Source organism: Spea bombifrons, chromosome 2 (genome assembly GCF_027358695.1).
Source record: "Spea bombifrons isolate aSpeBom1 chromosome 2, aSpeBom1.2.pri, whole genome shotgun sequence".
Classification (NCBI taxonomy): Eukaryota; Metazoa; Chordata; class Amphibia; order Anura; family Pelobatidae; genus Spea; species Spea bombifrons.
Genome location: NC_071088.1, coordinates 87,666,631 through 87,694,148, shown reverse-complemented (window position 1 = coordinate 87,694,148; position 27,518 = coordinate 87,666,631). Strand labels below are relative to the sequence as shown.

General features: G+C 36.4%; 1 protein-coding gene across 2 annotated transcripts in view; it reads right to left on the bottom strand.

The window, feature by feature from the left end:
- Positions 1-27,518, bottom strand: part of DMD (dystrophin) — an 870,543-nt gene that overhangs the window by 223,480 nt on the left and 619,545 nt on the right. For both annotated transcript variants that reach the window (XM_053455059.1, XM_053455060.1), the window contains 3 exons: positions 23,735-23,946; positions 20,402-20,556; positions 15,647-15,836 (listed from right to left, as the gene is read on the bottom strand). In XM_053455059.1, the coding sequence (XP_053311034.1) occupies positions 15,647-15,836; positions 20,402-20,556; positions 23,735-23,946 (557 nt within the window). The remainder of the gene's footprint in view (positions 1-15,646; positions 15,837-20,401; positions 20,557-23,734; positions 23,947-27,518) is intronic.

Sequence of the window (27,518 nt, the reverse complement as noted above, 5' to 3'; positions counted from 1 at the left end):
AAAGACATGTGCAAAGTTTAGAACTTTACAATATTTTTTATTACTCTTAGCCAAGGAAGACTTATGGGACAAATGAAAGAATAAATGCTATTTCTCCCTGAAATATGCTTTATTTTTGGTGGTGTTAAAGCTGCTAATGCCAGGTTATCATCAAACTTGACGTAGTTAGCTCCGGCCATCTAGCTGACTCCAGTTGAAAATAAAATATAATCTCTACATGGGATTAAACACAGGAACCTTCACATAAACCTTTTATGAAGGTGGTAAATCCTTAGAATATGGAATATGTGTGAAAGGTGTGTCACATAAATAAAATGTATAATGCAATAAAATACGCTTGCCCTCAATATACTATGGTTTCTGCTGCTCATGCAATATATGACAAGTAGAATGCACTGTTATCAATAATAACATAATAAATATGTTTGGTTTCATCTATATGCGGGATATATATATATATCGGGTATGGCTAACTGAATAATACACAGTGTAGAGATAGAAGAACTTCCAGAATACGATTTATCAATTTCGAAGAAATTAATTTGATTTAATCAATTCATGCCAAATTAGGTTGAGCTACTGCAACAAAAAAACACATTTTATGAAATTATGTTTTAAATACATTTTACAAAACACCTTTAACCTTAAAAGACTGCCAATCCCAAAGTATAGATTGATATAAAGCCCCAGGAAAGAACCCTTCCTATAACCGGCCTCATTACTCAAATTCAACAAATAAACAACTTTTCAGTTACCACCAAACCTCATGCCAAAAACATTACATAATTTCTGTTTTCCATAATCCTTATTCTCAACCAGAAAACCAACTCATCTGAATCATTTTATTAGATGATCCCATGCCATTACACGGCTCCCTCCCAGGGCCAGCCTTCCAATGGTTCTCGATGGGTCCATTAGATTAAAGCCGAATTTAATGGGGTGCGGCACATGGGCATATCGGGGAGGGGAGGGCAGAACAATCCTGTAATAAAGAGCTAATGCCTGAGTCCAGGACTTTTTATCTCTGGCACGGTTCAGCAAGGTCATGTAATGTCGTGCTGCGTGACCCCGCGGTAGACTTCACCAGGTTAAGAGAGCTGTATGTGTGTGTGTGTCTGGGTATGTTAGCGTGTGTCTGGGTAAAGAAAATATATGCATGTAACATAACAGGTTTGGGGAATAGTACTAGTGATTTTTTTCTCATTTTGGGGCGGCATTTCAATATCGATCCCAGACAGCACAATGTGTTGGGCATTAATATCTACGATGTGTGTGACATATACAGAGTATCTAGCAAAAGGGGCTTCCTGCTACAACTTAGTAGAGTATGCAGCACTTTCCTGTTAGTAATGATGTCCTCTTTACTAAGCAATAGAGTAAATATGAACAATACACGTTATGTAAAGGAAATGCATACAACATATATTATGAAGTGGTCTAATAATTAAGTTTATATTGTGTCCCAAGGCATTTAATTATCACCACATTATTACTGCGTCAAAGTATGCTATTAATCACTCTGAAGAGAAAACAAAGATGTGTTAAGATTGTTGTTTTAAGCATTTTTAAAGTGGCTGCGTTGAATCATCTTCATACAGGGCAGTAATAATAAGTCTACTGCACACAGATTATCCAGGTAGGAATAGAGTGCATAATTAAAAAAGAAATTAGAACATAATTTAATTTGAAATCAACTCATAAGACAATTACCATTGAGTACTTGATCTACTTCAAATATGCTTTAGTTTGTACGGTGCTTCTGTTAATTTAGTTGAGTCACATTGATAAATATATCTGTCAGGTTCACTTTGCATTAGGTTAGGGGTGGCTGTGAATAAGCATGCATGTCACAAACTCTATTCTAGATTTGTGTTTAGTTACCTAGCAGTTTTTTTAGTTTTTTTAAAAAATATTTGACACATTTAGTGTTTTTTTTTTAAAGTATGTCCACAATAGGAGTTCACAGCAGCAGTCAAGGACCACACTTTTCCAGTAAGGTATCTTAGTTTAGGCCAATAATAGGGGTTACATTTTCAAGGTGCAGCTCCCAATCTCAGTTTGTTTATGACATTTTTGTTAAGGGTATTTTAGACTATTTTCAATATATTTTTGCTGTGAATGGTGTGGTCTAGGTCCCTGGCCGGTTGGGACATAAAATTACATTACACAATGGTCTGCGTCCCAGACATTTCCATGGAGGCAACAAGGGGCAGTTGTTAATTAAAGGCAATTGTGCGTTATCTTACCCCAACAACCTTGTATTACTTTTAGTATTTAATTAAAAGTAATTGAAATTAATTCATCATGTTTTTAACACTTCCTACACTCCAGTAAAGACTGCTGAAACCTACGTTTTAATTTACGTTGGTAAAGGACAAACTCATTCTTAGTTTTCAGACCAATAACTCCCACTCATGCCCATAAACATAATGGTGGATTTTACATTGTGGTGTTGCTAAATTTAGGTGAGATAATTTGAACAATATAATAGAGACTTACTATTGACCTGCCCGCTGTGGCATGTAAACTTCAGCCTGGTGCAAAACATATACTTGATTGTTATATGCAGGGCCGGCCGAAGACTTAACGCCGCCTGGGGCGAAGTTTAAAATGCCGCCCCCCCGCTGACGCCATTATTTACCCCCCCGGTACTTACCTTTAAAGAGTCCTGCGGCGAGTCTCCCTGCTCTGCCACGGTGCCGGCTTGTAATGCGGAGCGCCGGAAATTGACGCCACTTCCGGCGCCCAGCATTACAAGCCGGCACCGAGACCGAACAGGGAGACTCGCCGCAGAGGAGAGAGAGGGGCGCCGAGCGGGTAAGCGAAAACTACTCGGCGCCCCCCCCTCTCCTCCGTTTCAAAACGAACAACAAAAAAAACCGCTTGGGGCGGCAAAGTGCCGCCCCTTCTAAAGTGCCGCCTGGGGCAATTGCCCCAGTCGGCTCCATTGTAGTGCCGGCCCTGGTTATATGCAGTTATAAAAAATGTGCTATTTTATTTGTTATTTGTTGTTATTTTCTGTGTTATTTTTCTTGTGATAATGTAATGCTTACTTAACATGTAAGGAACAATACTATGATTTGATAATAAGTATTTTGCTGTTATTTTTAACAGTACTTGTTTTAGACTAAACGCTTTGAATGAATAAATGGGACTTAATTCACAATTTTGCTCAATTACCTCTTAGAATCTTAACTAAAGCTGTTATAAAGTCTAGATATAAATTTACTTTAATTGGTAGAACTGTCATAATTCCACTATTCGCTAAATGCTGACAATTATTTATATTGCAATAATTGCCTTAAATTGTAACACTGTCTGATGACAGGTGGAAAATGCAAGTCATGGATTGTAGCAAAGTACAAAATTGTGTAGTATTACAATGTCACAATAGTGTGTCAATAAATCAATAAATAAAAGGACACTAATGGGTTGCTCTACTACAGTGGTAATATAACACAAAGATCTGGGTAGGACCTACAGGTTAAGGATAATTGATATCTTCTTGTCTCTGACCAATGCAAAGTTTGGTACAGATTATACCTTTATTGGCTAACTAAAGCAAAACAGATTAAAACTTTTGAGACTATCTAGGTCTGCTCTAGGATCAACCTCACCAAATTTGCCTTTTCTTTCTAAGCCTAACATGGTACAACTATACACCCAAAACAAAGATTTTAATAAAAAAAAAAAAAACGGGGTTTAAGTGCCAACCAAAACTCAGGAACAAAGATTAAAAAGTGTTCTTTTCTCCATAACAACCAATTGAATAATCCAATCATCAGGGATGGTCCCCTGGTTGGTTTGGTGGTAAGAATACTTATCAAACTCTATACCAGAACGATAACCTCATTGTTTGTGCACAGGTAATGTTTGGATGGCTCATATTCCATCAAATTCTTCATGTTCAGTTTCATGAAATGCCACTTCCGGCATAAGTTATGGTGTCAGGGTTGAAAAGAAGCCCTTAAATCCAAGAAACTCCTGATTTCACAGATTATTATTATTATTATTATTATTATGAGAGGCACTATTTTACACAAAGCAAAGATCCTGACTCACAAAGCAGAAGGATGTTCCATAAAGCATACTACAGGCAGTGAACAGCAGGTTACCATTTCAATTTAAGTAAATCTGCTTATAATGCACTAGGTTGAAAAAGCCCCAGTGACCTTTTGAATGCTTGTAAACACATAATGCAAGTTCTCGTGGAGTGGAGAAAACACCGCAGAATGAATCTGCCGAAGTACATTTTACTGGCTGATGAGGCCAAATTTGCATTATTATATGGGGGATACAAAGACTTTGACTTCCTGATGAAACACGTTCTTTGGGTACCCTTTTGTATGCATAGCAAGTCAGTTTATTATGTTTGTATGTTGTACAAGTTTTGCTGTATTTTACTTTGTTTCTTCTATGTACATTGTCTTTACTTCAGGTTCAAATTGAGGCAACAAAAATCCCTCTTAAGGCACGTGGGAAGAAATTTAATATAAGACTAGAAGGGCTCTTCAAGTAATCCCTGCATCAAACATAATATATTAGAAAAAAGGGAACAATGAATGTTCTTCATTGTCCACAAAAGTCTATCCACTTTTACCATCATACACACATTCTGCAATGCATTTATAAGGACCATTATGTATGTGACTGCAGTTTGTGTTCTTTGTTGCTGTTTTCACTGGTTACAGCTGGTGCTTGTTTGTAGAATTTGAACAGATACAGTATATTGCAGTTTGTTGACCTAAATTATTCTTAATTAAACAGAAAATGAAATATGAAACTAATAAAATGTCAATTAATGCTGTTTTAGCAGAGATGATTATATATATATCAATACAAATTATTTTTAATAATAATATACATTTAATGTTTTCTGCAGCCCCAATTGCTGTGGTATTAACATGATATATTGATGTTATATTATTCATTGACAACTGCAATAGCAAGCTTTTAATATATTACATCTCATATCCAGCCAAAATATTGAAGATGTCGGGTATGAGAACAAAGCTTACCCCCAAATAAGTTTGTTGTTAAAAATCCAGTACTATAATCGGGTTATCCCCACGGGATATTAATATTATCCAACATTCATTTGTGGCACTATGTCTTCCTCTTTCTCTCTACCTTATAGTGTTATACAACCCATTCCCTATTCATGAGCAGGGCCATATTTGCTTAAACTAGTTTTGTCATACCCTTTGAAAGTATGTACTGTTGGGTAGATTATCAGTGCTACATAAATAGAATAATATACATATCACCTTAGATTTACTGTACCCTGGATGCATACTATGCACTTCCTTACTAGTGTAGGCAAGAGCCGGTTGGTGGTGATCCCCTTCTCCCCCACCTGCTCATCACCATAGGCAGCCACAGCGCTCCGACTGCTGCTTTGTCGGATAATGAATGGAGTCTGTTGAAGAACGTAGTTGGTAGATCGGTGTATTCATTGCCTTTTGCCCTAGTTTTCTGAGCCACTGTTTGCAGGAAACATGCTGCCAGTGTGCACCAATGCCCCTGCTGCCTTGGCAGAGAGTATAATTTATGGCACCAGCGATCAACTCAGCAAGTAATACATTTATGATGCTAAGCAGCCACCTGGTTTGCATACATGGCCGAATGGTTCCTTGTATTTCAGAAAAATGCTCAATTATGGCTAACAAAGCAATTATGCTTAAACTGGAATGGCGAAATATCACATGTCCTATCTGATGTGCAGAAACATGAGAGTGGATGCGATTCTTATGCACCTCACAACAGAATAGTTTTCACTTTCAAAAGACCTACTCCACACTTTTATATTCATGTGTTTTGAAGTTTGCAGCTCATCTTTTTTATACAATGTAACTCACATAATCATAATTCACTCGTGCTACTGCAGTAATTGAGAACGCTGAAGGCATTCTTTTCCATTATTTATTGTAATATTTTTCCATAATTTTATGGGGGGGGGAAACTTTCTAAAGAAACATTTTATCCTTTCATGTTAAATTAATATACAATGCTATAAACCAAGGTACAGAAACTGAGAAATGATCAGCAAAACACAAAAATGTTAATAAAGATAGATTGCCCAAAGTGTAAAAAAGTACTGCATACAAAGGAATGCATTAAATCTACTGTAATGTATCTGCTGAGTTGTGTTGCAGAGGCTCTCTGTTAATTATTCTTACAACACAACTAAATTGCAGCAGGAAGGAAATTTTATCATCAGTAACTTCGATGAGATCATATCTCATTTAATCCTCTAGTTTCAGCTAGGTTTTGCCATCAGTGTGATTGCTTTGATGATACTTTGTTTAACTATGTGATGTCCCTTTGGATCTGTTTGGATCTATTATTACTCCTTAAAAAAATTGGCCGCATTAGGTGAAGCACAGGATATGGTTTCAATAAACTTTAGTATTGAATTTTGGCCAAAGCACATAAGCAAGGCACGCCATGGGTGGTAAGTCCTACTGATATACAATGCCACTTAACCAAGAGGTTGGGTTAGGGAGCAGGCTTTCTGTACCTGATCCTTTTAACCCCTAATTGGGCATCTATCGGACAGTAGTTCAGATAGACCTATGAAGCTAGGTTTCCATTTGTTTTTTTTTTGCTAAAAACGCCTATAAAAACGCCAATAGCGCCACCTGACGGTTTTTTTGTGAAAAACGGCTGCAGCCAGATGTTAGCTGTAATTCGATAGGAAATCGCAAAATGCCATTTCCACTTGGCGTTTTTCTGTTTGGCGTTTTTTCAGTCCTCTTTGGCGTTTTTCTGCTTTTTTGGGCTCTGTGGCAGTTTTTCAAAACTGCAGCATGTTGACACTCTGGCGTTTTTTGCAAGAAATCTTGGCTTTTTTTCTCCAATAGAAGTCTATGGGAGAGAAAAAACGCCATGAAAAAGCCATGTGGGTTTATTGCCTTGGCGTTTTTTATGGCGTTTTTTCAGCAGTTACAATGCAGAGGATGGACCCAGTATCTGTGTGTCCTACGAGAAATAGGCTGAAAACAAACAGTTTCACACAAAACAAAGTCCTGGACTGGTTCATATTGAATTTTACACCATTTGGAACAAACATGCCATTACAAACAAACATACGCGACTGGATCCTGCGTGCCAAAAGCAACAGCAAACAATTTGCACCATCATTTGGGGCCAATCTTCCCAGAGGAGCAGACATTCGAAATAAAGCATGCCTTACAAACCACAGAAAAGAGACAAAAGGGTCTACCAAGTAAATGACATCAGGAGAGGGCAGATACTTGCCATTTATCCTAATCCCTTTTAGCTGGGTGAAACTTCTAACGTGTAAAGGCTGGAAAAACTGCCTAAGGTCAAAAAAACAATTTCCACAGAAAGGCTAAAACGCCAGAAAAAACTCCAGAAAAAATGCCAAAACGCAGGTAAATGCAGTGGCAGTTTTCTTGGCAGTTTTCCTGGCGTTTTTCATCAAGAAAAAAACGCCGGACAAAAACCCAAGTGGAAACCTAGCCTAATAGTACAGAGACATGAGGGAATTTAATTGTTTGGGGTTTTTTTCATCCCAAGGCTGTTAAAGTACTGATATAGTGTAGTATTTATATAGTTATATATAGAGTGTTTCCCAATATTTAACACATGAGGATCAACTTTAATAGTTTTAGGACCTATTATTTACCTTACTTTGTTACCAAAGTAGTTGCCCAAAATTGGTTTCCTCCCGTCAACGTCAGCAGCTACCACCAACCTTTCCTAAGGTGCAACTACTCAAATTATTTAATGAACGCCTGATGGCATTAAGCGTCAGTCCATTAAGCAGCATTTTAAAGAGCTGTGACAAATTATAACAACCCTACCATAACTAAATTTGGCTAATATTAATAAGTAAACACATTATGGCTGCTATTTCTCTATTCAGAAAAAAAGGTATTCCAAGACTATGTTATTGTTACCCTACTGGGTCTATGATACATATAGGCCAGAATTAATAATCTTTCTTAATCACTTCTAAATAAATACAGTGCTTTCTAAGACAACATTATGCAGCATTATTCAAAACGGTACATCTAATCGAAACTGTTAAACAGTCCCTGGTTACATTATTTAAGTGCATCATTAAGACTCCTAAGGGAAAAGAATGACATAAAGAAAGGTCAATGACTAAATGAAATTATTCTGATGGAGATAAAGGTTGAAGAGAAGCGTGGATTTATGCATTCAATAGATTGTAGATAGAGGACAAGCGATTCTCTTTTTGCTTTCTGAAGAGACCGAAGAATCTTTGAACTCTTCTTATCAGAAGGAAAGACGCTTTAACTTTTTTTTTTAATATGCTAAATTATTCTGGTCAAGCAAAGTGTTTTTGGCACCTAAAAACAAATTCATATTAGGCGTTCAGTAACGGATATGCTTAAATGTGTTAGTGAAAGAGCAACACTAACAGAAATTACGTTCCAGAGTGGATTTTTTTATGATTCTATTCTACCCAAGTTTTAGTAGTTGCATTTAAAGGAGACATAATATATATATATATATATATATATCTAGAGGCATCAATGCACTGTAGGGTTGTGTTCCGGGACACACATACAACATTTAAATGAATACCATTTCTAGAGAGCGTTACACACATTCTTGCTTTCTCTGAAGCAACAATCATAGATTGAAGTCGAGCTCCGCTATATTTATCAGTGATCACTTATATCAGACGCAGGTTCGCATAACTGCTAATCAAATGATAGAAACCCAGCTGAGGTGGATATTTTAATAAAGCCATGAATTGCTACTATGATTTGTTTCATATCGTGCCACAAATTACCGATGTTGATTTTGCAGGCTTGATTGGACTGGCACATCACGTTGAATCTGTAAGCGACTAATGTTCAACTGGCAATATTTAAGCTCACCGAGCCCTGATGCTGGCACTCCGTGAATTAGTAGTTTTTGCCAAATTTGACATTTTTTAATCATGTGTCATTACTGATTTGCCAGTCTCATTATTTTTCTTGCCTTTTATCTCACCTAATACAACGTCTTATCTCGTACTTTAATTCAAACGTGTTAAACATCTAATAGATTGAAAGCTCGCACTTTTTAACCAGTATGTCTTCACATGTGTTAATGTTATTGTCAATTTTATATATTGTCAATTTTAAGGCTATTGTTAATTTTCACTTTTCCTCTATTGTAATAGCATTACCGAATTAGCTGGTGTTCCTTAAATATAATTTATAAGCGATTCTAAGCCATCAGTGTTTTAACCCAGAAATAGTGTTTGGTGCCTAATAACCTCTATTAACCTCTCCTCTTTTTCGTAAAGGTTTACAGTATCGGTGCCCGATAGACCCTCTTCACAAATTGTGTCACACAGAGGAACATGGCTACATGCTGCCAAACAAGTTATTTAGTATTTATGAGATCCAGCTTGTATTAATACAGGTTAATATACTACAATAGCCATTTTTCCTAATTTCTACATTAAACTAATAGGTATAACACATCTACCATTTGCACATATGAAAGCCCACATTACCACACATGATTGATATTCTACATGTACGTTAACCACTAACATAGACTAACGCAGGGAATGGGTCACCATTAATAGATTCATCAAAGGATCTCTTTGAATCATCAGTTAACTGTAAGAAATATAATAATATGTCCAATACAGCACCACAAGTCTGCAAGCAGGACCTTTGCAAATGCAGAATACAGAGGTAGACAATGAAGAAAGGTACTAGCAAGATGGTGATCTAACTAAAGGACCTAGTTGAGGAGGGATATAGTGTTTAAGGACAGGATGGATAGGTGACAGCTAGTTCAACATTGCATCACTGACTTGGACATGGCAGGACTAGCCTGTCCACCTTTTAGAGCACCTTAACATTCATATGCTAAGATGTCATAGAACTCTAAAGAACCAGGTAAATCATGCCAAGTCTCCATTAACTACTTTTATATCTCACATTGGCCAGCAGAGGACTGGTAGAAGACTGACTAAACAATTGATATTTGTCTATTATTTTTTAATTTCACTCTAGTTGTTAAAAATGATAGCACCAGCATACACGGGGAAAAGTAAAAGGTGGTACGGTAATATAAATCTCCATCAAGCTTTTCTTTGCATTTCAGCACAGCCATTGTTTCACATCCTTTTTTCCCATTAACATACATTTCCTTTTTCAACTTTGTTGTCCAATAATTATTTAGACTCTTTCATTTAAATAGCTTCTGAAAATTCCCTAACTTTTATAAATGTACACGTCAGCTCAGGTGGTACTTTGCTGTCAGTTATGACAAACGACGAATTCAAGAGCATGCTCCTGGAAATAAACACTGCATTCATCATGCAGAGAATTCCTGTAATTACGTTACCTAATAAAATATACAATTATGATGGATTTTCAGCAGTGGGGTTACATACCTACTAGCAAATGACATTTCTAAACACATTTTTAGATCAGAAAAACCTTATGTTGGATGTTGTTAACAGATCTCGTAATTTAATGGTGTATATATGCACTAGATGCTATTTCTAGAGCATATTACACAGTCTTATTAGTAGCATCTACATAGGCACTGGTCAATTAGAACAAGAATAAAAAAGCCAATGGCTCAGGTCCCTCATACCTTTCATTGTAACATATCTAATTATTCTGAGTGAAAAGCAAAAAAAGAGCTTAGAAGAGTGGCTGTGCCGAGTACACTTCAAGAAGAAACTCCTTTAACTCCGAGGGTTACCTACAATTTGCATATGGTTTTATATTTAACTATCCCCCATCCAAATGGGCAAAGGAATAAGGTTTAAAAAAAAAGAAACTAAAATACTGAATAATAATATACAAGTTCATAAAAGGCTTAAAAGGACCAATATACGGTTACCTTGACACCATCAGAATGGTCTAAACAAGACAGATACCTGATCTGAGACCAACTACTTTCTGAGAAAGACAAACTGAACATAAAACATGTGTATGCGGGATATAACTTTAATCTAGGTATGTTGCTGAACATAATTCAGTTTTATGTTCAGTTCAGTTGCATCTATGCTAAGGGATCCCAATTTATGAGTGTTTACAGAATCAGGACAGAATCCTGAATATATATATATGTAGTGCGTGGCTGTGAATTTCCAGCTGGTGGCTGCAAACAGGCCATAAGGCACCCGCTGGCCTTAAAGTGCTAAAGCTGCCCCTTCATCTCCAGCCCGGCTCTGTATATAGCAAACTAAATGAGACAGAGAGCAAATACATAACATATGTTTACAAGTAGACCTTAGGAGTAGAACAAAATGTAAAACAGCATTGGCTTAGGGAGTTAACAACTGGGAGGAACTTGGGTAATTTCACTAGAACTGATATGCAGACTCAGGACTTAGTGAGTAAACCCCTAGCCTGTTGATCCATAGATGCATTTTAGCCGTGTGGTTTGGATCGCTAAAAAATAATTAAAAAAAAGTCCATAAGAGAATGAAATGGATACCAGGTAATTTGTTTCACAGAGAGGTCAAAACTGCCATCAATTCAATATCATGTCTGACTTCTGGCAGAAGTAATTATAAGTATACTTCTATAAGATGATAAGAGTAATCCTCCAACAGTTTCTCAGTGTTTCTCCAAGATGTGATTGCGCATAAGAATGACTGAGGAACAACTGCAAGGAGAAGCAGTTGGGAGCAATGTCATCTCATCCTATGCAAATCTATTTATGGAGCTCTGTGGAAGGCATGTATATGAATCATGTTTTTACACTTATCTCTGACAAATTAGAGGTATATTGATTCATGCTATAGACAGGACTGAGAGCTGAGGCAACATCTGCTCTGCTGTTATTGCTTCAATTATCCAAGATTCTAAAAAGCTGTAGACACTGGAGTAAAATGTATGTGTGTATTTACACACTATATAGACAAAAGTATTTGAACACCTGACCATTACACCAACAGGGACTTTTATGACATTGCATTCTAAATACATAGACATTAATATGTATTTGGTCCCCTCTTTGCAGCTATACCAGCTTTCTGGGAAGACCTTCCACAAGATTTTGGAGTGTCTCTGTGGGAATGTTTGCCCATTCATTCAGTAGATAATTTTCGAGGTTAGGCACTGATGTTGGACTAGAAGGCCTGGCTTGTAATCTCCATTCCAGTTTATCTCAAAGGTGTTCAATAGGGTTAAAGTCGGGGCTCTGTGCGGGCCAGTCAAGTTCTTCCACACCAAACTCATCCAACCATGGCTTTGTGGACCTTGCTTTGTGCGCTGGGGCACAGTCATGCTGGAATAGAAAAGGGCCTTCCATAAACTATTCCCACAAAGTTGGAAGCCTAGTATTGTCCAAAATGTCTTGGTATGCTGAGGGGGACATACTGAGACATTTTGGACAATACTATGCTTCTAACTTTGTGGGAACAATGAGGGGAAACTTTTATTTCTGCAAGGAGGGGGCAACTACATAATAATTGCTATGCACTGTATGATTGGACCTGATGGTGGCTCATCTCAAAGGCTCACAGTCCCCCCCCCAAGTCCCTGTATTAATACCAGTTTTATTTGAGCTGTCTGGGACCGTAGGCTTATATAATTTATGGTCTGGTGCATATGTATGGATGGGTGGGTTCTAAAAACAAACAAAATATATATTTATTCAGAGAGTGAGCCACCATCTATAACCTTGTTGTGGTGGGTCCTTTGCAGATGACTACTTTGGCAAAACAATTAATAGGCATTGATATGGGGACATTATCCAGTCAAAGATAATCTAAATATTACTGAATGTATTATTGAATGCACGGAAAAAAATTAATATAAATTAACATTTCCTTTTCCTAGTAGTCCAACAGTAAGTCAGTAAACTTTGCACCAAAATCACTTATTATATATAAAACTGCTGCCACTGTACCCGTTTGGTACCTATTCAAAAGTATATGATTTAGCACATTCTAACTGGATCTTTATCTCAAGATTTGTGTTCAGTTTCAAACTCGAAGCATGGGAGAGCCCTAATATAAAGCTAATTTTGGTTGCTCTATACAACGTTTACAATTATATTAGCACAACGTATAGATCTCTGTTATTCAATGCATTCATCTCTTAGGTGAGTCCTTTTGTATATAAAGCACCCGCTCCAGACTTGGTTAGCAAAATTAAAGTCAAAAGCAGAGCTAAACGCCCATTCCTTAGAATGCCATAGTAAGGGAATGAAGACAAATGAATTAACCAGTGGATGCAACACTGTATACACAAATACCTTCATTCTGCTTCATCACAGGTGATGTATCATCTTCAAACCACAATATGTTGCAGCATGAGGAAACATTTTATCTTCTCGTTTTCCAGTATTAAATTAGGGAAACTAATTTCTTGCTTCCAGAAGAAAACAATTGACTGGAAATCGTATCACCGCTAACTATGACAAATTTATTCAGCATTTGTCTTTTTTTTCTTTCCTCTTGACGCATTGATACAAAAAAACCCACACACAAAATGCAGGAAGCAGCCAGATTTAAGGTATATTTTCAAAATAAAAGTTTTGTTTTTGTTTTTTTCCGGATAGTCAATTTAATTATTCCAATTTATTGTCAAAGCTATAACATCTAAATAAACATGATAATAATATAGTTATATATTGTAGATATTAAGCAAAAGCCAAATACATAGAAACTGAATTATGAGGCATATTTAAGGAAGATAAAAATAAGTATTAAAGCTTTTGCATTACTGATAAGTTATTTCATTAATTGCCATTTAGCAAAATAATGGTATGATTTTAAAGGGGAAATACCGTATTGGCTCGGATATAGGCCGCCCCCGTATATAGGCCGCACCCTAAAAGTTTGGTGCTTTTTTAAAGAAAAAGTTTTTTTCTTTAAAAAGCACCAAAAAAAAAAAAAAAAACATTCTGCCACTCTGTCTCCCCCCCCCCGAGATATGCTGCCACTGTCCTCCTCCCCCCGAGATATGCTGCCACTGTCCTCCCTCCCCGAGATATACTGCCACTGTCCTCCCTCCCCGAGATACGCTACCACTGTCCTCCCTCCCCGAGATATACTGCCACTGTCCTCCCTCCCCGAGATATACTGCCACTGTCCTCCTCCCCCCGAGATATGCTGCCACTGTCCTCCTCCCCCCGATATGCTACCACTGTCCTCCTCCTCCTCCCCCCGCCGGCGGGGGGCATCTACGCAATACGCGTATACAACCGGAAGTTGTATACGCGTATTGTAGATGTCCCCCGCCGGCGCCCCGCAAGACACCCGGGAGTCTGCTCCGGTAAGTCTTGGGGGCAGAGGTAAAACGCATCGCCCGGACGGTCACCGGCTGCGGCGATGCGGGTAAACAACCCGGAGGCTGTTTACCCGCATCGCTGCAGCCGGTGACCGTCCAGACGATGCGCTTAGACAACCTCCCGTGCCGGCACCCCCCCCGTGGGAAGTGCTGGCACGGGAGGCTGTCTGAGGACATCCGAGAGTAGGATGCAGGTCCCCTGCATCGTTGCGGGGGATCTGTATCCTAACCCCGCTGCCTGCCCGGCGCCCGGGACTGCATGTCCCGGGCGCCGGGCACTAGACCCCGAATATAGGCCGCATCCCCACTTTAAAGTCTTAAAGTGGGGGAAAAAAGTGCGGCCTATATTCGAGCCAATACGGTATATCAGGTTGACAATCTCATTACAAATGAGAATTTCTTATAGTTTTACTGTTGTTTTATCTTTATTTTATATAATGTTATCTTATATATTATATTTCCATTTTCTGTGGGAATTTTTGCCCATTCATCCAGTAGAGCATTTGTGAGGCCAGGCACTGATGTTGGATATCGAGTTTGATGTGGAAGAACTTGACTGGCCCGCACAGAGCCCTGACCTCAACCCCATTGAAAATACCTTTGGGAGGATCTGGAACGGTGATTGCTCACAGATCAAATACACAAATTCATATGTTGCAGTTAATACTGTAACAGTGGTTATACTAGTAATTGAACATAAAGCACTTTTATGTCTAAAATACTTTCTGCCCAGTTCAGATGTCTAGTTCATTTGTTCTATGAGTTACATTCCCTGACATTTTAACAATATAATAGAGCAAATGGGTTATCATTATTAAGCTACAAAGTTAATGTCACAGATGTTAATATTTATTCATGTTTTCACTATTCCACTGATAATCTCAGTACTTTTAATTCTGTCATGGTGTAGCATTTACAGAATAACTTAACATTTTTTTCCCCACAACGATAAAGTATAATAATAGGATCTAATTAATACTATCCTGTGTATCCAACGGAGAATTAGGTGTTATTAAACTGTAGGCAGATGATTATAGGAGACAGAATCTGTGATATGTTGGAATAGCATTAATATGGCATCACTTTTGGGGGTACATTTATGGCCTTGATTGCAGGGAAAATATTTTACAAAAAGTTAAATAAAGAAAAGTTAAATAAATTAACGTATATTTCGATACTGCAGTTTTCTACATATGCAGTAACGTAGATGCATATTTTTTTTAAAACGTTGGTTTTAGAACAAAACTTATAAGAGGTTTTAGCAAAATGTTTTGCAAGTCAGCTGTATGTTAGCCTTATATAGATATATGTGTTTCCAATAATGGCAATAGACCTACACTTCCTTCCCTTGAAATACAAAAAAATATCCGCTGCCAGGTTCATACCTGCCACTGGTTCATGACCTCTCGAAGGCCGTGTGCACCCTCCAACACTCCATCTTTATGTGCTGCATCCTGAAGGACATTGGCGGTGGTTTCAGTCTCGGTGAGCCAGGCCAGGAAATGTTCCAAGTCTAGGTAGAATTGCTGCAATGAATGAAGAGCTGCTTCTAGGGATCCATCACGCTCGCTAACCCTGCATAAGCGTAGAAAACAAACACCGTGTATCAAATGAACGAAGACCTTTAGTCAGACAAAGTAAAAACTACTGCTTTATTATATCAAAATGCATGCCATAGTAGATTGACCTGATTATTTAAAAAGTACCAACATTTCAGAAATTCTCTAGTTTTAATCCATCATTTTAAGTTTGGATTCAACAAATATGAAAACATGTAAACTCATAATGATAAAAAATAATCTATCAAAATGATAAAACAAATTGTATATAAATAAAGGGAGACATTTCAAGTATTTATTTTTGTTTCTACGTGTTTCTGAATCATCCATAATGAATATGCCATTTTATATCATAGTAATGTATTAAAATTCATATCAAAAATATTCTGTAAATCATATTCTTCTGAGTAATACAAAATTACTTTCCGAGCAAAACATTGTTTTCAATTCTACAACTATCATTTATTTCAGCATGTTGTGTTGTTTGATAAGCAATACATCAAAATTACATTGCAATGCTTAATTAAAATTACTTACCGACGTTGTAAATTCCTGGATTACAAAGTCAGTTAAATGTAATTAAAACTGATTATCTAAATAATTGGATTTCAAAGTTACTAATTTCGCTTGCATTTAACTACAGCATAAATGACAAAATATTATCTGAACCAAATACTGTGGAAAACACTGATAACATTATTAAGGAGTCGCTTGTGATATACAATAGTAACGATTAAGAAATATTACGCATTCCTTTAACTCTTGTATGAGCACGATTATACTTTATAACAAGCTTTTCTAAAACAAATTACTATTTTCTTCAGTTTTTTTCTCCAATTCCAAACCTACAAATGCTCTTTGTGAAAAGGAAGCTAAGGTTGCTTCCTGCTGACCAATTTCAAAGCCACCGAGGAGAAAATGGCTTCACAGGGAATTAAACACAAAAGCTTGGCCATTCATTTGGAATATTAAAACTATATACATATTATTTAGTTCACATGATGCGCTCAAAGATTTTATTTAATAGGAAAGTTAGCATAAGTAGGATACCTACTGTTAGAAAATGGGGGGAAAAGTATCGGACCTCGCTTTTGTACACCGAAATAAATTGGTAAATGGTACAAAGGTATTTTGGAAATTAAGTGACTGCCTCAGCATGAGATTTGGTGCATCTGTCCTTATGGTTTAAAAATTAAAATAAAAGATTATCCTTTTTCAATTATTAGTTCAATAGTACAATACTGACAAAGGCTTTTCATGTAAATCAATGGCATTGTGACGCTTGAGTCACAAGTTAGATGCAACTTTTATCCTGAGGTAAAAAATCTAATAATCAGTATTGTTTCCCCCCCTCCCAATCATTTTAATTATCAAAACCACAATATTTCAATTTAGTTGAATTGAAATTTAATTCTATGCTCTAAGACAATGCAATCATTCTTGTTAAAACAAGGCTCAAATGAAATCATACAGATCCTGGTTATTTTTTTCATTCTCTAGAGCTTATCAACTTAATTAGCCGTGCTAGATTAAATGGGCTTCCATGGACACGTATGGTAGAAATGTACAATTCTGCATGAGGTGAAAATGGGGGGGGAGGGGGTTTGACAGATTTCTTTTTAGCACTTGTTCATTAATAAAAGTGTAATAAATCGCAAAAGAACTTGATCTCCGCATGGATTACTTTAATATGTTCTTTCTTAGCCCCTAATAAGATATATCTATTGCACAGCATGATTCTCTCCTACAAGGGATCACATGACAGTTCTCTTCTGGAAGAGTGAGGCATCTTTTGCTCCATCGTGTATAGATCAAGGAGATGTGTGGGGCCAGTTGATAAGCTTGACTGTGTGCTGTGCCAAAAGCCGTACCTATGTATCATCACAGTCCCTTAGGTATCTATTTATGATAGAAAACAACATCTCCCCACAAACAAGCATCACCTTTATCAACCCTCTTATTTTCCCACAATAAATGGTTTTAAAAGAAAATTGCAAAAAGTGCGAATGTTTATACGAATGTTTATATGTTTATAGGTTCTGCTGAGATCTGTGAACGCAAATGATACATTCTTGATTTTTCTGCCTTAAACCATCCCTGACTATGTGTTCACAGGAGGTCTACTTTATATAAAAAAAAACAGAATTAAAAACAACCAGCTCTCTTGTCAGTTCAAGGCCTGCATCCTTGATTGCATTTGACACAATAATCATCATCATATCTTAAGACTGAAATCAGCTTGACAGAACTCAACTCGGGTCTGCTTCTTCCAATTACTTGAAAATTGCAGCCCAGCTTATCTCTCAGGAAATAAGTTTGCATTTACAATTCCACTGAGGTGCAAAAGTGATGCAGTAGATGTAGCAATTTAACTCGCTAACTTATACAATAACTATTTTCTTTAAATTCACTCATCTCTAGTGAATGCCTTTTCACACGGTCAAAAATCCTCGAGCTGCATGCTGTTCTGACTTTCAAAGGATTACGCAGAATAAGCATAAACAATATTAGTCTGATATGGAGAGCTAGTTCAAACAAAGCCTACCATATACTTCCAGACCACATATTAATAGGTCTGCCTCATAAGAAAGGATGTCTTAGGTCACGATATTTTCTTTTAATAAATCCGCCAAATGTTAGGAACTACTTAATTCATGCACTCAGTTCCTAAGGCTGTTCTTTACATAGAATGGCCCCTGAAGCATGTTCCTTCAGTAATGCCTCTTGTCTTATGCAAAGTTAACTTTAATGTTGGTTTTTTTTGTCTAAGCAATAGCAAACTCATAGCCTTAAAAAGGTACAATTTATCATTTTTCTTGTAAATTTGTAACAACACGTTTTACATAAAAAATATTTCCAAGAGACAACTTATTGGCAATTGTGCGATCAAACTTTTTAAAAACAAAACTCTCAGGCATTACAGAGACACAGCAAAGTTGATTAAAAAACAGATAATAACATTTTTGAAAGAGACAGAAACTGTACAAATTAGTACAATCTTACTAACGTAACAACTAAATTAAGTTGAAACTTATTTACGGGTCTCTCTAATGCTCACCCCTGTTGCTAGCCCTATAGCCTCTAATTTCTGCTTTTCTTATACTTTTCTCATACGTATTTTTAGTGGTCGTAAAAGTAAACGTGCCTTGAAAGTGAAAATGAGTGAACTAAATGTATTGGGTTAATGGTACTCCCACAGATCTTTTCTAATTCCTTCATCTTCTTTCCAATCTGCATTGTAATATGGTAGCACAGAAACAGGAGTGTGTTGGGAAAAAAAAAGAATAATGGAGAATAGATAATTAAAGCGAAATAGGGAAAGGCAAGGTGAATGAAAAATGTGCATGTCATTTTTATCTTTAATTAAAAAAAAGGTAGATAAATTGAGCCAGCCTGTCATCGGGGTGAACATCCTTGCATGTTATTGCTTTGGGCAGGAATGTACTCTAGAGGTGTGTGGGATTATCTGTGAATTGGTTGTTCAAAAAAATAAAAAGTTTACATTTAGATGCTGATAAAAGAATGGGGGCTACTCATACACTAAGCACAATCAGGGCTCAATGTGTACATAGCAAAAACAGCTAAATAAAACAAAATTGTTTCTATTTATGTGAGATTCCATGGCCCACATCAAAGCTGGTATATTCTACTCTCTTTTTCTTAACTCTTCCAGCCTTGACTAAAGACTATCATAGTATAGTCTCTGTCTACTTACGGCATGAGTCAAATGTAAAATTTCAAGGCTGGGGGCCTAATATGTTGTCATAATTAGGAGCCTCTCTAATTTTGATCTATTTTTTTAATGTAAGACTGGTTTCATGCCAGCCGATTTTGTCACTCTATCTCTCTGTCCCACCGAGCTCTATCTCTGTCCCACCGAGCTCTATCTCTGATTTCCCAGACACCAGAGAATGTGGACTGCCAGTTTGAGTGACAATCTACCTTCCAAGCTCCATTCTGTGGTGCTCTGATTCGCTGGGGGGGGTAGAAGTTGGAAAGTATGTAGTTTTAAGTGATAAGACTGGATTTTAAAGTCAAAATATCTGGTAAAATATTAGATAATATCTTTTCGATCATTTTGGTGCCAATTATGTCAAGTTTGCATTGAATATACCCATAAACACACACATTATTAACATTACTGAGAAGGCTTGACCATAGCTAAAGAAATATTACCAACTGGCTTTTTTTTTTTTTTTACCAGATACAATGTTCTGCTACCTGAATAGTTGCACATTTGTACCATTTCAAACATATTTTTGTTTCACACCAAATCAGTTTTATTCACTAAAGGGACAGTTGAGAGGAAAGTTGTCTTTCAGCAACTTCGCCTCACTATGTCCAGCCCCAGCAAGCTCCTGTGGCAGGAAGAGATGGCTGGTCCTGTGTAATGTATAGTTAAATCAGCAAGATTTCTTAAACTCGCCTTACATCTGGCCTTTATTTTTCTTGATTTTGAAAGATCTTTGTGGCCTCAGACTTAAGATATTACACATGATGCTACCACCTTAAAAAGACACAGGGCATATAAACAGAAAATGTATTTTTACCCCCATACAAATAACAGATAACAAAGTGTACCTCTTATTAATTCTTGTCCATGTGACATTAATGTTATCTTTCATCAATTCCACTTTTCTGGTGTCATCCGAAGAATAATCACGTATAAGCTTAAGAGCCAAGTCGTTTGCAGCGTCAACGTTCATCTGCCACTGGCGAAGTTCTTTGCAAAATTGCTGGTCGAAGAAAATAATTGTAGTCAAATTACAGATATAATCAAAAAATAACAAGACGAAGAAATGAGCATTCTGCAGGATCGTGTGAATCCTTAATAGTTTTCCGCTCTGTTATACAAAACGAGTACAAAACATGTTTCGTTTTAATTTAATAACAATTGGAAACCAAGCGGGCTAAATTATTTTAGGTCTGTGGGCAGTTGTAGTTTAAGTGGGAGTTATAGGCGGAAAGCAATGCAAAAAGGTTTTCATTATTAAAATAGATTGTGGAAGGGATAATCCAGAGTATAGAAACAGGCTATTTCAGGTTTTAGTCACAGAATTACTTCTACACACACACAGTGCTGAACATTTATTGTTATCACAAGTTGCATTAAATTTGTCTTGTAATTAGTGCCATCTGCTGGAAAGCTATTGTAAAACACAAACATGATGCAATTAAAGGTACAGCGTTATCTAGCTTACTGTCTTATTTAACTTATTGCATTTCTTGGCTTATATATTCTATAAGCATGGATATTTCAAGCGACAGTAAGCGTGGAGCATCACAGACGCTTTTACATTCTGTGTTCTAAAGGGTGAGCGGTGTTTAAGGATAAATGGATTTCATCCAAAACCAGCACACTGGGAGAAGTTTCGACCATTACATAAAACCTGTGAGACTTGACAGTTCTTCTTTTATTGCTGCAAAAAGACATGTAGCAAAGAGAAAGCAGGTGACAGAGAAACATTTGTCTTTTTTGGTGTTTTAGACATCAGACAAAAATGTACGTTTATGGTCAATGATCAGAAAATGCACAAATCATGTGTGCTATAAACCTAAAAAGTCCTGTAACATTAAAAATGAACATATATATATATATATATATATATATATATATATATATATATTGTATAATATTATGTGTAATAAAAGGCTTCGCTATAATGATGTGTGGATAAGTAAAATAGCCTACCTAAAGAAGCAGTAGGGGTTAAAACACTGAGTGAATTTAAACATGTATGGAATGATCGCTGTGATTATAATGAGCTTTATGCAGTTTCAGTACTAGAAAGTTTCCAGCATCTCAGTGTTCATTGTTCCAGAAATCAAGAATGCCGCATCCAGCATATTTATCGAAGAGAAGCATTTTGAGCTTCTACATACAAACACTTTCTTTCTCATTGGAGTGCACAGTGGGGTTGCATATATATAGACAAATGTTTCTAATGCAAAATGGTAAAAATAGACAAATCATCTGGAACACTATGGCGGCTGCACCACATTTACCAGAACGCCCATTGTCTATTTTTAAGCAGTTGTTGCTGTTAGGATAAATTGGCTCAAGGGAAATTTCTTTTGGCTATGTGCAATTGTTTTATTATAGTTTTCTTTACAAACTGTTAAAAAAAACTTACGGAATAGAGAACATGTTTTGTCATCAGAACAATGAATAACAGGTATCCAATCATACTACATTAATAAAAGCATACCGACTACCCAACATTCCATATTTTGCTTAATACAACATGTATGACGAGTCTATGTTCATTACTATATAAATGAATAGGATATTTCCAGCATCGTGCAGTTTTGTGATATATAGTTTATTGGTTTAATTTCATTAGTTTATTTAAAATGTATTGTATATACCGGTATTTGAAAAGCATGGATTACTTATATGATTATCGTACTTTTCGCTTACATTGTCTTAATTCCAAAATAATATTTTGCGAGATGCTATCCATTTTATTAAACTGAAATAATTAGTGATGGGCAGTCATCTTACCATTTACAGTTATTTTTAATTTTCTGTAATGGGGATTCACTTAGGAGCTTTCCAGAAGACAAGTTAAAGTAATTAAGGGCCATCATTTAAAAAAAAAAAATGAGTATGCAAGCACTGCAGGGGCTAACTAACAGCGAATCACCCAAATGGCATGAAATACCCACAAAAGAATGAGCACAGCAGAAAGGATAACAAAAAGGATGCAGCTGTGTTTTGTTTTTACATTAAAATTAAATGTGGACTGTCAGTCTCAATATACAATGCCTGCGAGACAGCGTATGAAAGTAAATAGCTGACAAAAAAGTTCATCTCCTCTACGCAATAGAGATGGCGATGAGGCATGTCTCTTGAGATCAGTGTAAAGAGATGTCATTAACAACAATGTGAATAATGGAGTAGCGATGACTGCATGTGGTTCTGATAATGATGACGGGTATTGTTCTAATATATACATACAGATGTATACATATTCATGAGGAAACATGTACCGTATTAACCAAATACAATGTCCTGTATCAATTGGAGTTCAGATGATGGCACCAGGCTTAGCAATTTCCACTGAAACTGCAGTTTAAACATGAATTGTCACTTCTAAAGCTTTTGCCATGACTAACCAAAAAGGGACAATAACTTAAACATATTTTGAAAGCTAGACGTTAAGATGACTGCTCCCTTGGAACATTCATATGGTGGGTTTCTAATACATATATCTTGCTTATTGTAACTTATTAATACCATAAAATTGGTTTATTCAGTAGGATAAAATCCAACCATATGTCTTTATCACCCTCTCCCCAGCCATAACCATTGTATTTCAATCCAATCTCATATTCCCAACCCCCCCATTTACAGTTATGACTCTGCTTTCACTGCTCAATTACTAAACCAACTTCATCTTTTTTTTCTGTTGTTCCATATCCAATTACTTTTCCGTTACCCAAAATATGCGATGAGCGTATAATTACATTTTTTATTCAAACTTGTGCTTGAATACATTTACTAAACATCATGTTACCAGTTGTCTTGTGAAACATTTCTTTAAAAGTAGAAGATTTACATTTGTATAATCACTGGATCTCACAATGATTTAGCATGGATTATGTTTATAGTTAAAGGGCCAAAGTTCCAGGGGTCAAATTGCATTCAGCCAAACATGGACACTGCATATTACCTATATACTATAATGCGATTGGCGCGTCTACCTAATGGAGTAAAAATTGGATTTCAAAAAACTCCTTGGCTCTACGTAGTTTTGTATTATTCGCATATACGTTTTTAGAAATATTTGGATCTATTGGAATCATACCTTTAAAAGTTAATTAGAAGAAAACAAAAAAATGCATAAGACAATTTTGTGATTTTGAACTTTGTATGCATTTTAGAGAAATTTCCCTTAAGCTTATACTGACCTTCAGATCTGTGTTCTGTTTCTTTAGTGCTTCTACCGTGTAAGAGATCTCCTTCCAAGAGTCAATCCTTCTTTTTGCTTTCTCTAAAACCTGTTCAGCTTCCCCTCGAGCATCTAACCACTGATTCGAGTCCTTCAGCATTTCTTGTAGCTCCTGTCTTCGGTTCTGAAGACGGCATTGTACTTCTTCCCATTGGTTTTGAATTTTATCAACTGAAATGCAAAACAAAATGTAGTGTGTTTGTGATGTTTCAGTTATAACAAGAATAAAAGGATAACTGGTACTAATAGTTCTTTGCATTCCATGAATTATCATTCATGGCCAACATGGAAGGAAGTCAAAGCTCTATTACATACAATAAAGTTTCCATCCTGCTGTAGCATCTGATCAACATACATCATACTTCACCACTTGCGATAGCATGTAATTAGTAAACTTCTAAATCCACTGAAACATCTGACACAATAAACATTATCATTAATATAGTTTCACACACTTCATATTACTGTTAGGATTTACAGCTTTCATTTTTAAAAGAGACAGACTGAAATAGTAGGTTGTGAGGGCCTGGCTTGTAAGCGTACAGCCTGGGGACTGTAAGAAAACCCAAGCATAAGGTATCTACTAATAATAACGTTTCTCACTGTACATAGTTTTTCATCAGGTAATTGAATACTGAATCACAATTAATACTTATGTAGAAACACTTTTGGTCTATTTTAGTTTGGGTGAGTTATTTTGTAATAGCAAAATGTATGTTGCCTTTAGAATATAAACTCACAGGTATTGCCTTCAGAAACTCAACATTTTTACTAGGTGCAGCTCATTGGTGGGATCTGTATGTTTGAGTGGTTTTTAACGTACTTGTTAACCAAATCATATGCACAAAATTACTATGCGCCGTTTACTTATTATTATACAATAACAATTCAGGAGCTACAAAATGATGTTCTTGGCACTTGCCTATAGTTGGGTGGTTGTAGTGATTACTTAGTTTATAATTATAACTCTATAGCAACGTCATGCAATACCTTGTATATTGTTATATTAACTTTCATTTCATTTTAACAAAACTGACGTAGTAAGAACAATGATTTGCATTTATGACAGGGCTAAATGACAATATAATTCCCAGCTCTGTTTTAATTGAGAAAATGAAAGATTCAACAATAATTCATGTGTGTGCATTCTGGTTATGGTTTTCTGATTTTTGTGGTAACACTATTTGACATAAAGATATACGGGACATCATCTTATTTATATTCAAATGAAATTTTCATACTGAATAAATGTTTCAATTAGTGCCGTGAAACTATAAATATTCCATGTATGAATAATTCATCACTTTTTCATCCAGAAATTCTTATATTAATTTCTACATTTTAATTTATTACAGTGGAACTCTAATTAAATCCATATATTATCCATTATCCATTTCATTCATTCAGCTTTTCACATATTAATTGCTCAGATTTCAACTAAATAGCATAGTCGCTCACCTGAAAACTCACCTTAAAGCATAAGGCTTTAATGAAAAACATAACTTTGATAATAGTGGTAAGTATTGTACAGTATATTGTATTATGTATAAATATTTTCATACATACATAGACACATATATACAGTTGTAGTACGTTGCAATATATGGCCAAATAGTGTGACGGTATTCCCAATATTAATGCTTTTAAATTGTATTTGCTGGGTTGTATGTTGATTCGTTGCTTTGAAACGATCCAGCACAGACCTCAATCGCAGCTTGCACATGGCCGCCTGATGACACTCTGAAGCAGAATGCCATGATATGTGATCTTGGCATTCAGCTTCACGGGGTAGGATAAGTAGCCCTAGTACTGAACATGGATTTGTCGATAGCCTCACCCACACCTCTTCCTGCCTTTAGCTACAAAGATGTCGCAGTTTGGTCACCTGAAATGTTGGTGGTAAGCAGGAGACTCGGTTTACTAACATAGAGAAGGAACATTGCTATACTAAAAAACGACTGCCTCCTGAAGAGTGACCTTTGTAGTTCTACATAGTGCTGCCGCGGAAAAAACACAACAGCAGCTGGTTCTACTTATGAAAAGTGTGTTCTCATGTAAAGGCTATAGTGGAAGTATAGACCCAATACATACTATAATAAATAGACCTTTAACGTACAACCGCTGAAGAACCTCTACTCTTGGTTCTAAGTTAGAAAGTGCATACGCCCTCTAACTAAACTAGAAGGATTATCTACATGCCCACAATATAGGACAGTCCTCCAGAGATCACTGTCAGACACATCATATTATATCCTTCCCTAGCCTGGATCCTTAACCATTACATATCTTGCTGCCCTGCACAGTGTCTGATAACTTGGAGTGGGGGTATATTATGTAACATTCAAGCGCTCTTTGTAGTTGCAGAAGGAGCCTGACAGTATTGTTCTAATGAGTTTTTCAGTGGGGGAACTTGACCACTTAAAGATGCTTAAAACCTAGAAACATATACAATGGAAACAAATATATTCATATATTATATGTGCAATAACACATAAGAACTATTATCACTTCCATCAACTGTTCCATCAACATCATATTTTTCAACAATACATTAGAATACAATGCATTTTTTAAGTAATACAATTTATGCTTTTCTTAAAATCCAGCTCCATTAACACCACAAATTATGTATCCCAGCAGGAAGGTGACTTGTCAATGCATATATTTGATGATGAAGCTGAAAATTTACATTAGATTTTCATATAATCCCTTAATTGAGTATATTTGCATTTTCTAATAAAATGATAAATATAGATTTCATAGGCTTTTTGAGTTATTACTAGAAAATATAATGGATTTCTTGAGAACTTTGCCCAGAAATATGTGTAAAATAATCAAGAACTTGAAGTGGACAAACTATATGGGTTTAGGACCTCAAATTATTGAGAAGTGAGTCCAAAGTACTTACATATTTTTTTGTCTAAAGTTTAATACAGTGTGACAAAAGCTGTGGTAAAGTGATATATACAAGAAACAAAAACTGTCTGCGCTTCTTACCCTAATAAAGTTGGCAACAAATATATAAACATAATATAAATGAGAGGTTTTGGTTATATGAATTGGCCAAAGCATAATTAAGCTCACCCACCACGTCAAGGCACACTCTCAATAGGGTGAGAACCTACTCTCACCTCCTACATAGTGGGCACACAAAGCAGTTTATACTGCTACCAAAACCTTATTAATGTGTTGGGGGAGGTGCAATTAATTGCATCTCCCCCAACGCATTAATAAGGTTTTGGTAGCACCTATTGAGAGTGTGCCTTGACGTGGCGGGTGAGCTTAATTATGCTTTGGCCAATTCATATAACCAAAACCTCTCATTTATATTATGTTTATATATTCGTTGCCAACTTTATTAGGGTAAGAGGCGCAGACAGTTTTTGTTTCTTGTATACATTGTACAGCCAATACACTGTTTCTTGCAGCATGCTTACATCTGTTTGGTAGGCCTCGTATTACGCATTTGTATTATTTGAGCCTGTGACTAGCTTAGCGCACTGACATTTTTTCTTTTCCGTGTAAAGTGATAGATGGCAGGTATATTAGACCAGCCTTGGTCAATAGTAGCCTGCTTTAACCCCTTAAGGACCAGACTCGTTTTTTCTTTTTGTACCCCGTGGGACCGAGGCTGTTTTAATACTTTTGTGGTGCTTGTGTTCAGCTGTAATTTTCTCCTCACCCATTTAGTGTACCCACATAAGTTATATATTGTTTTTTTCAGGACAACATGGGCTTTCTTC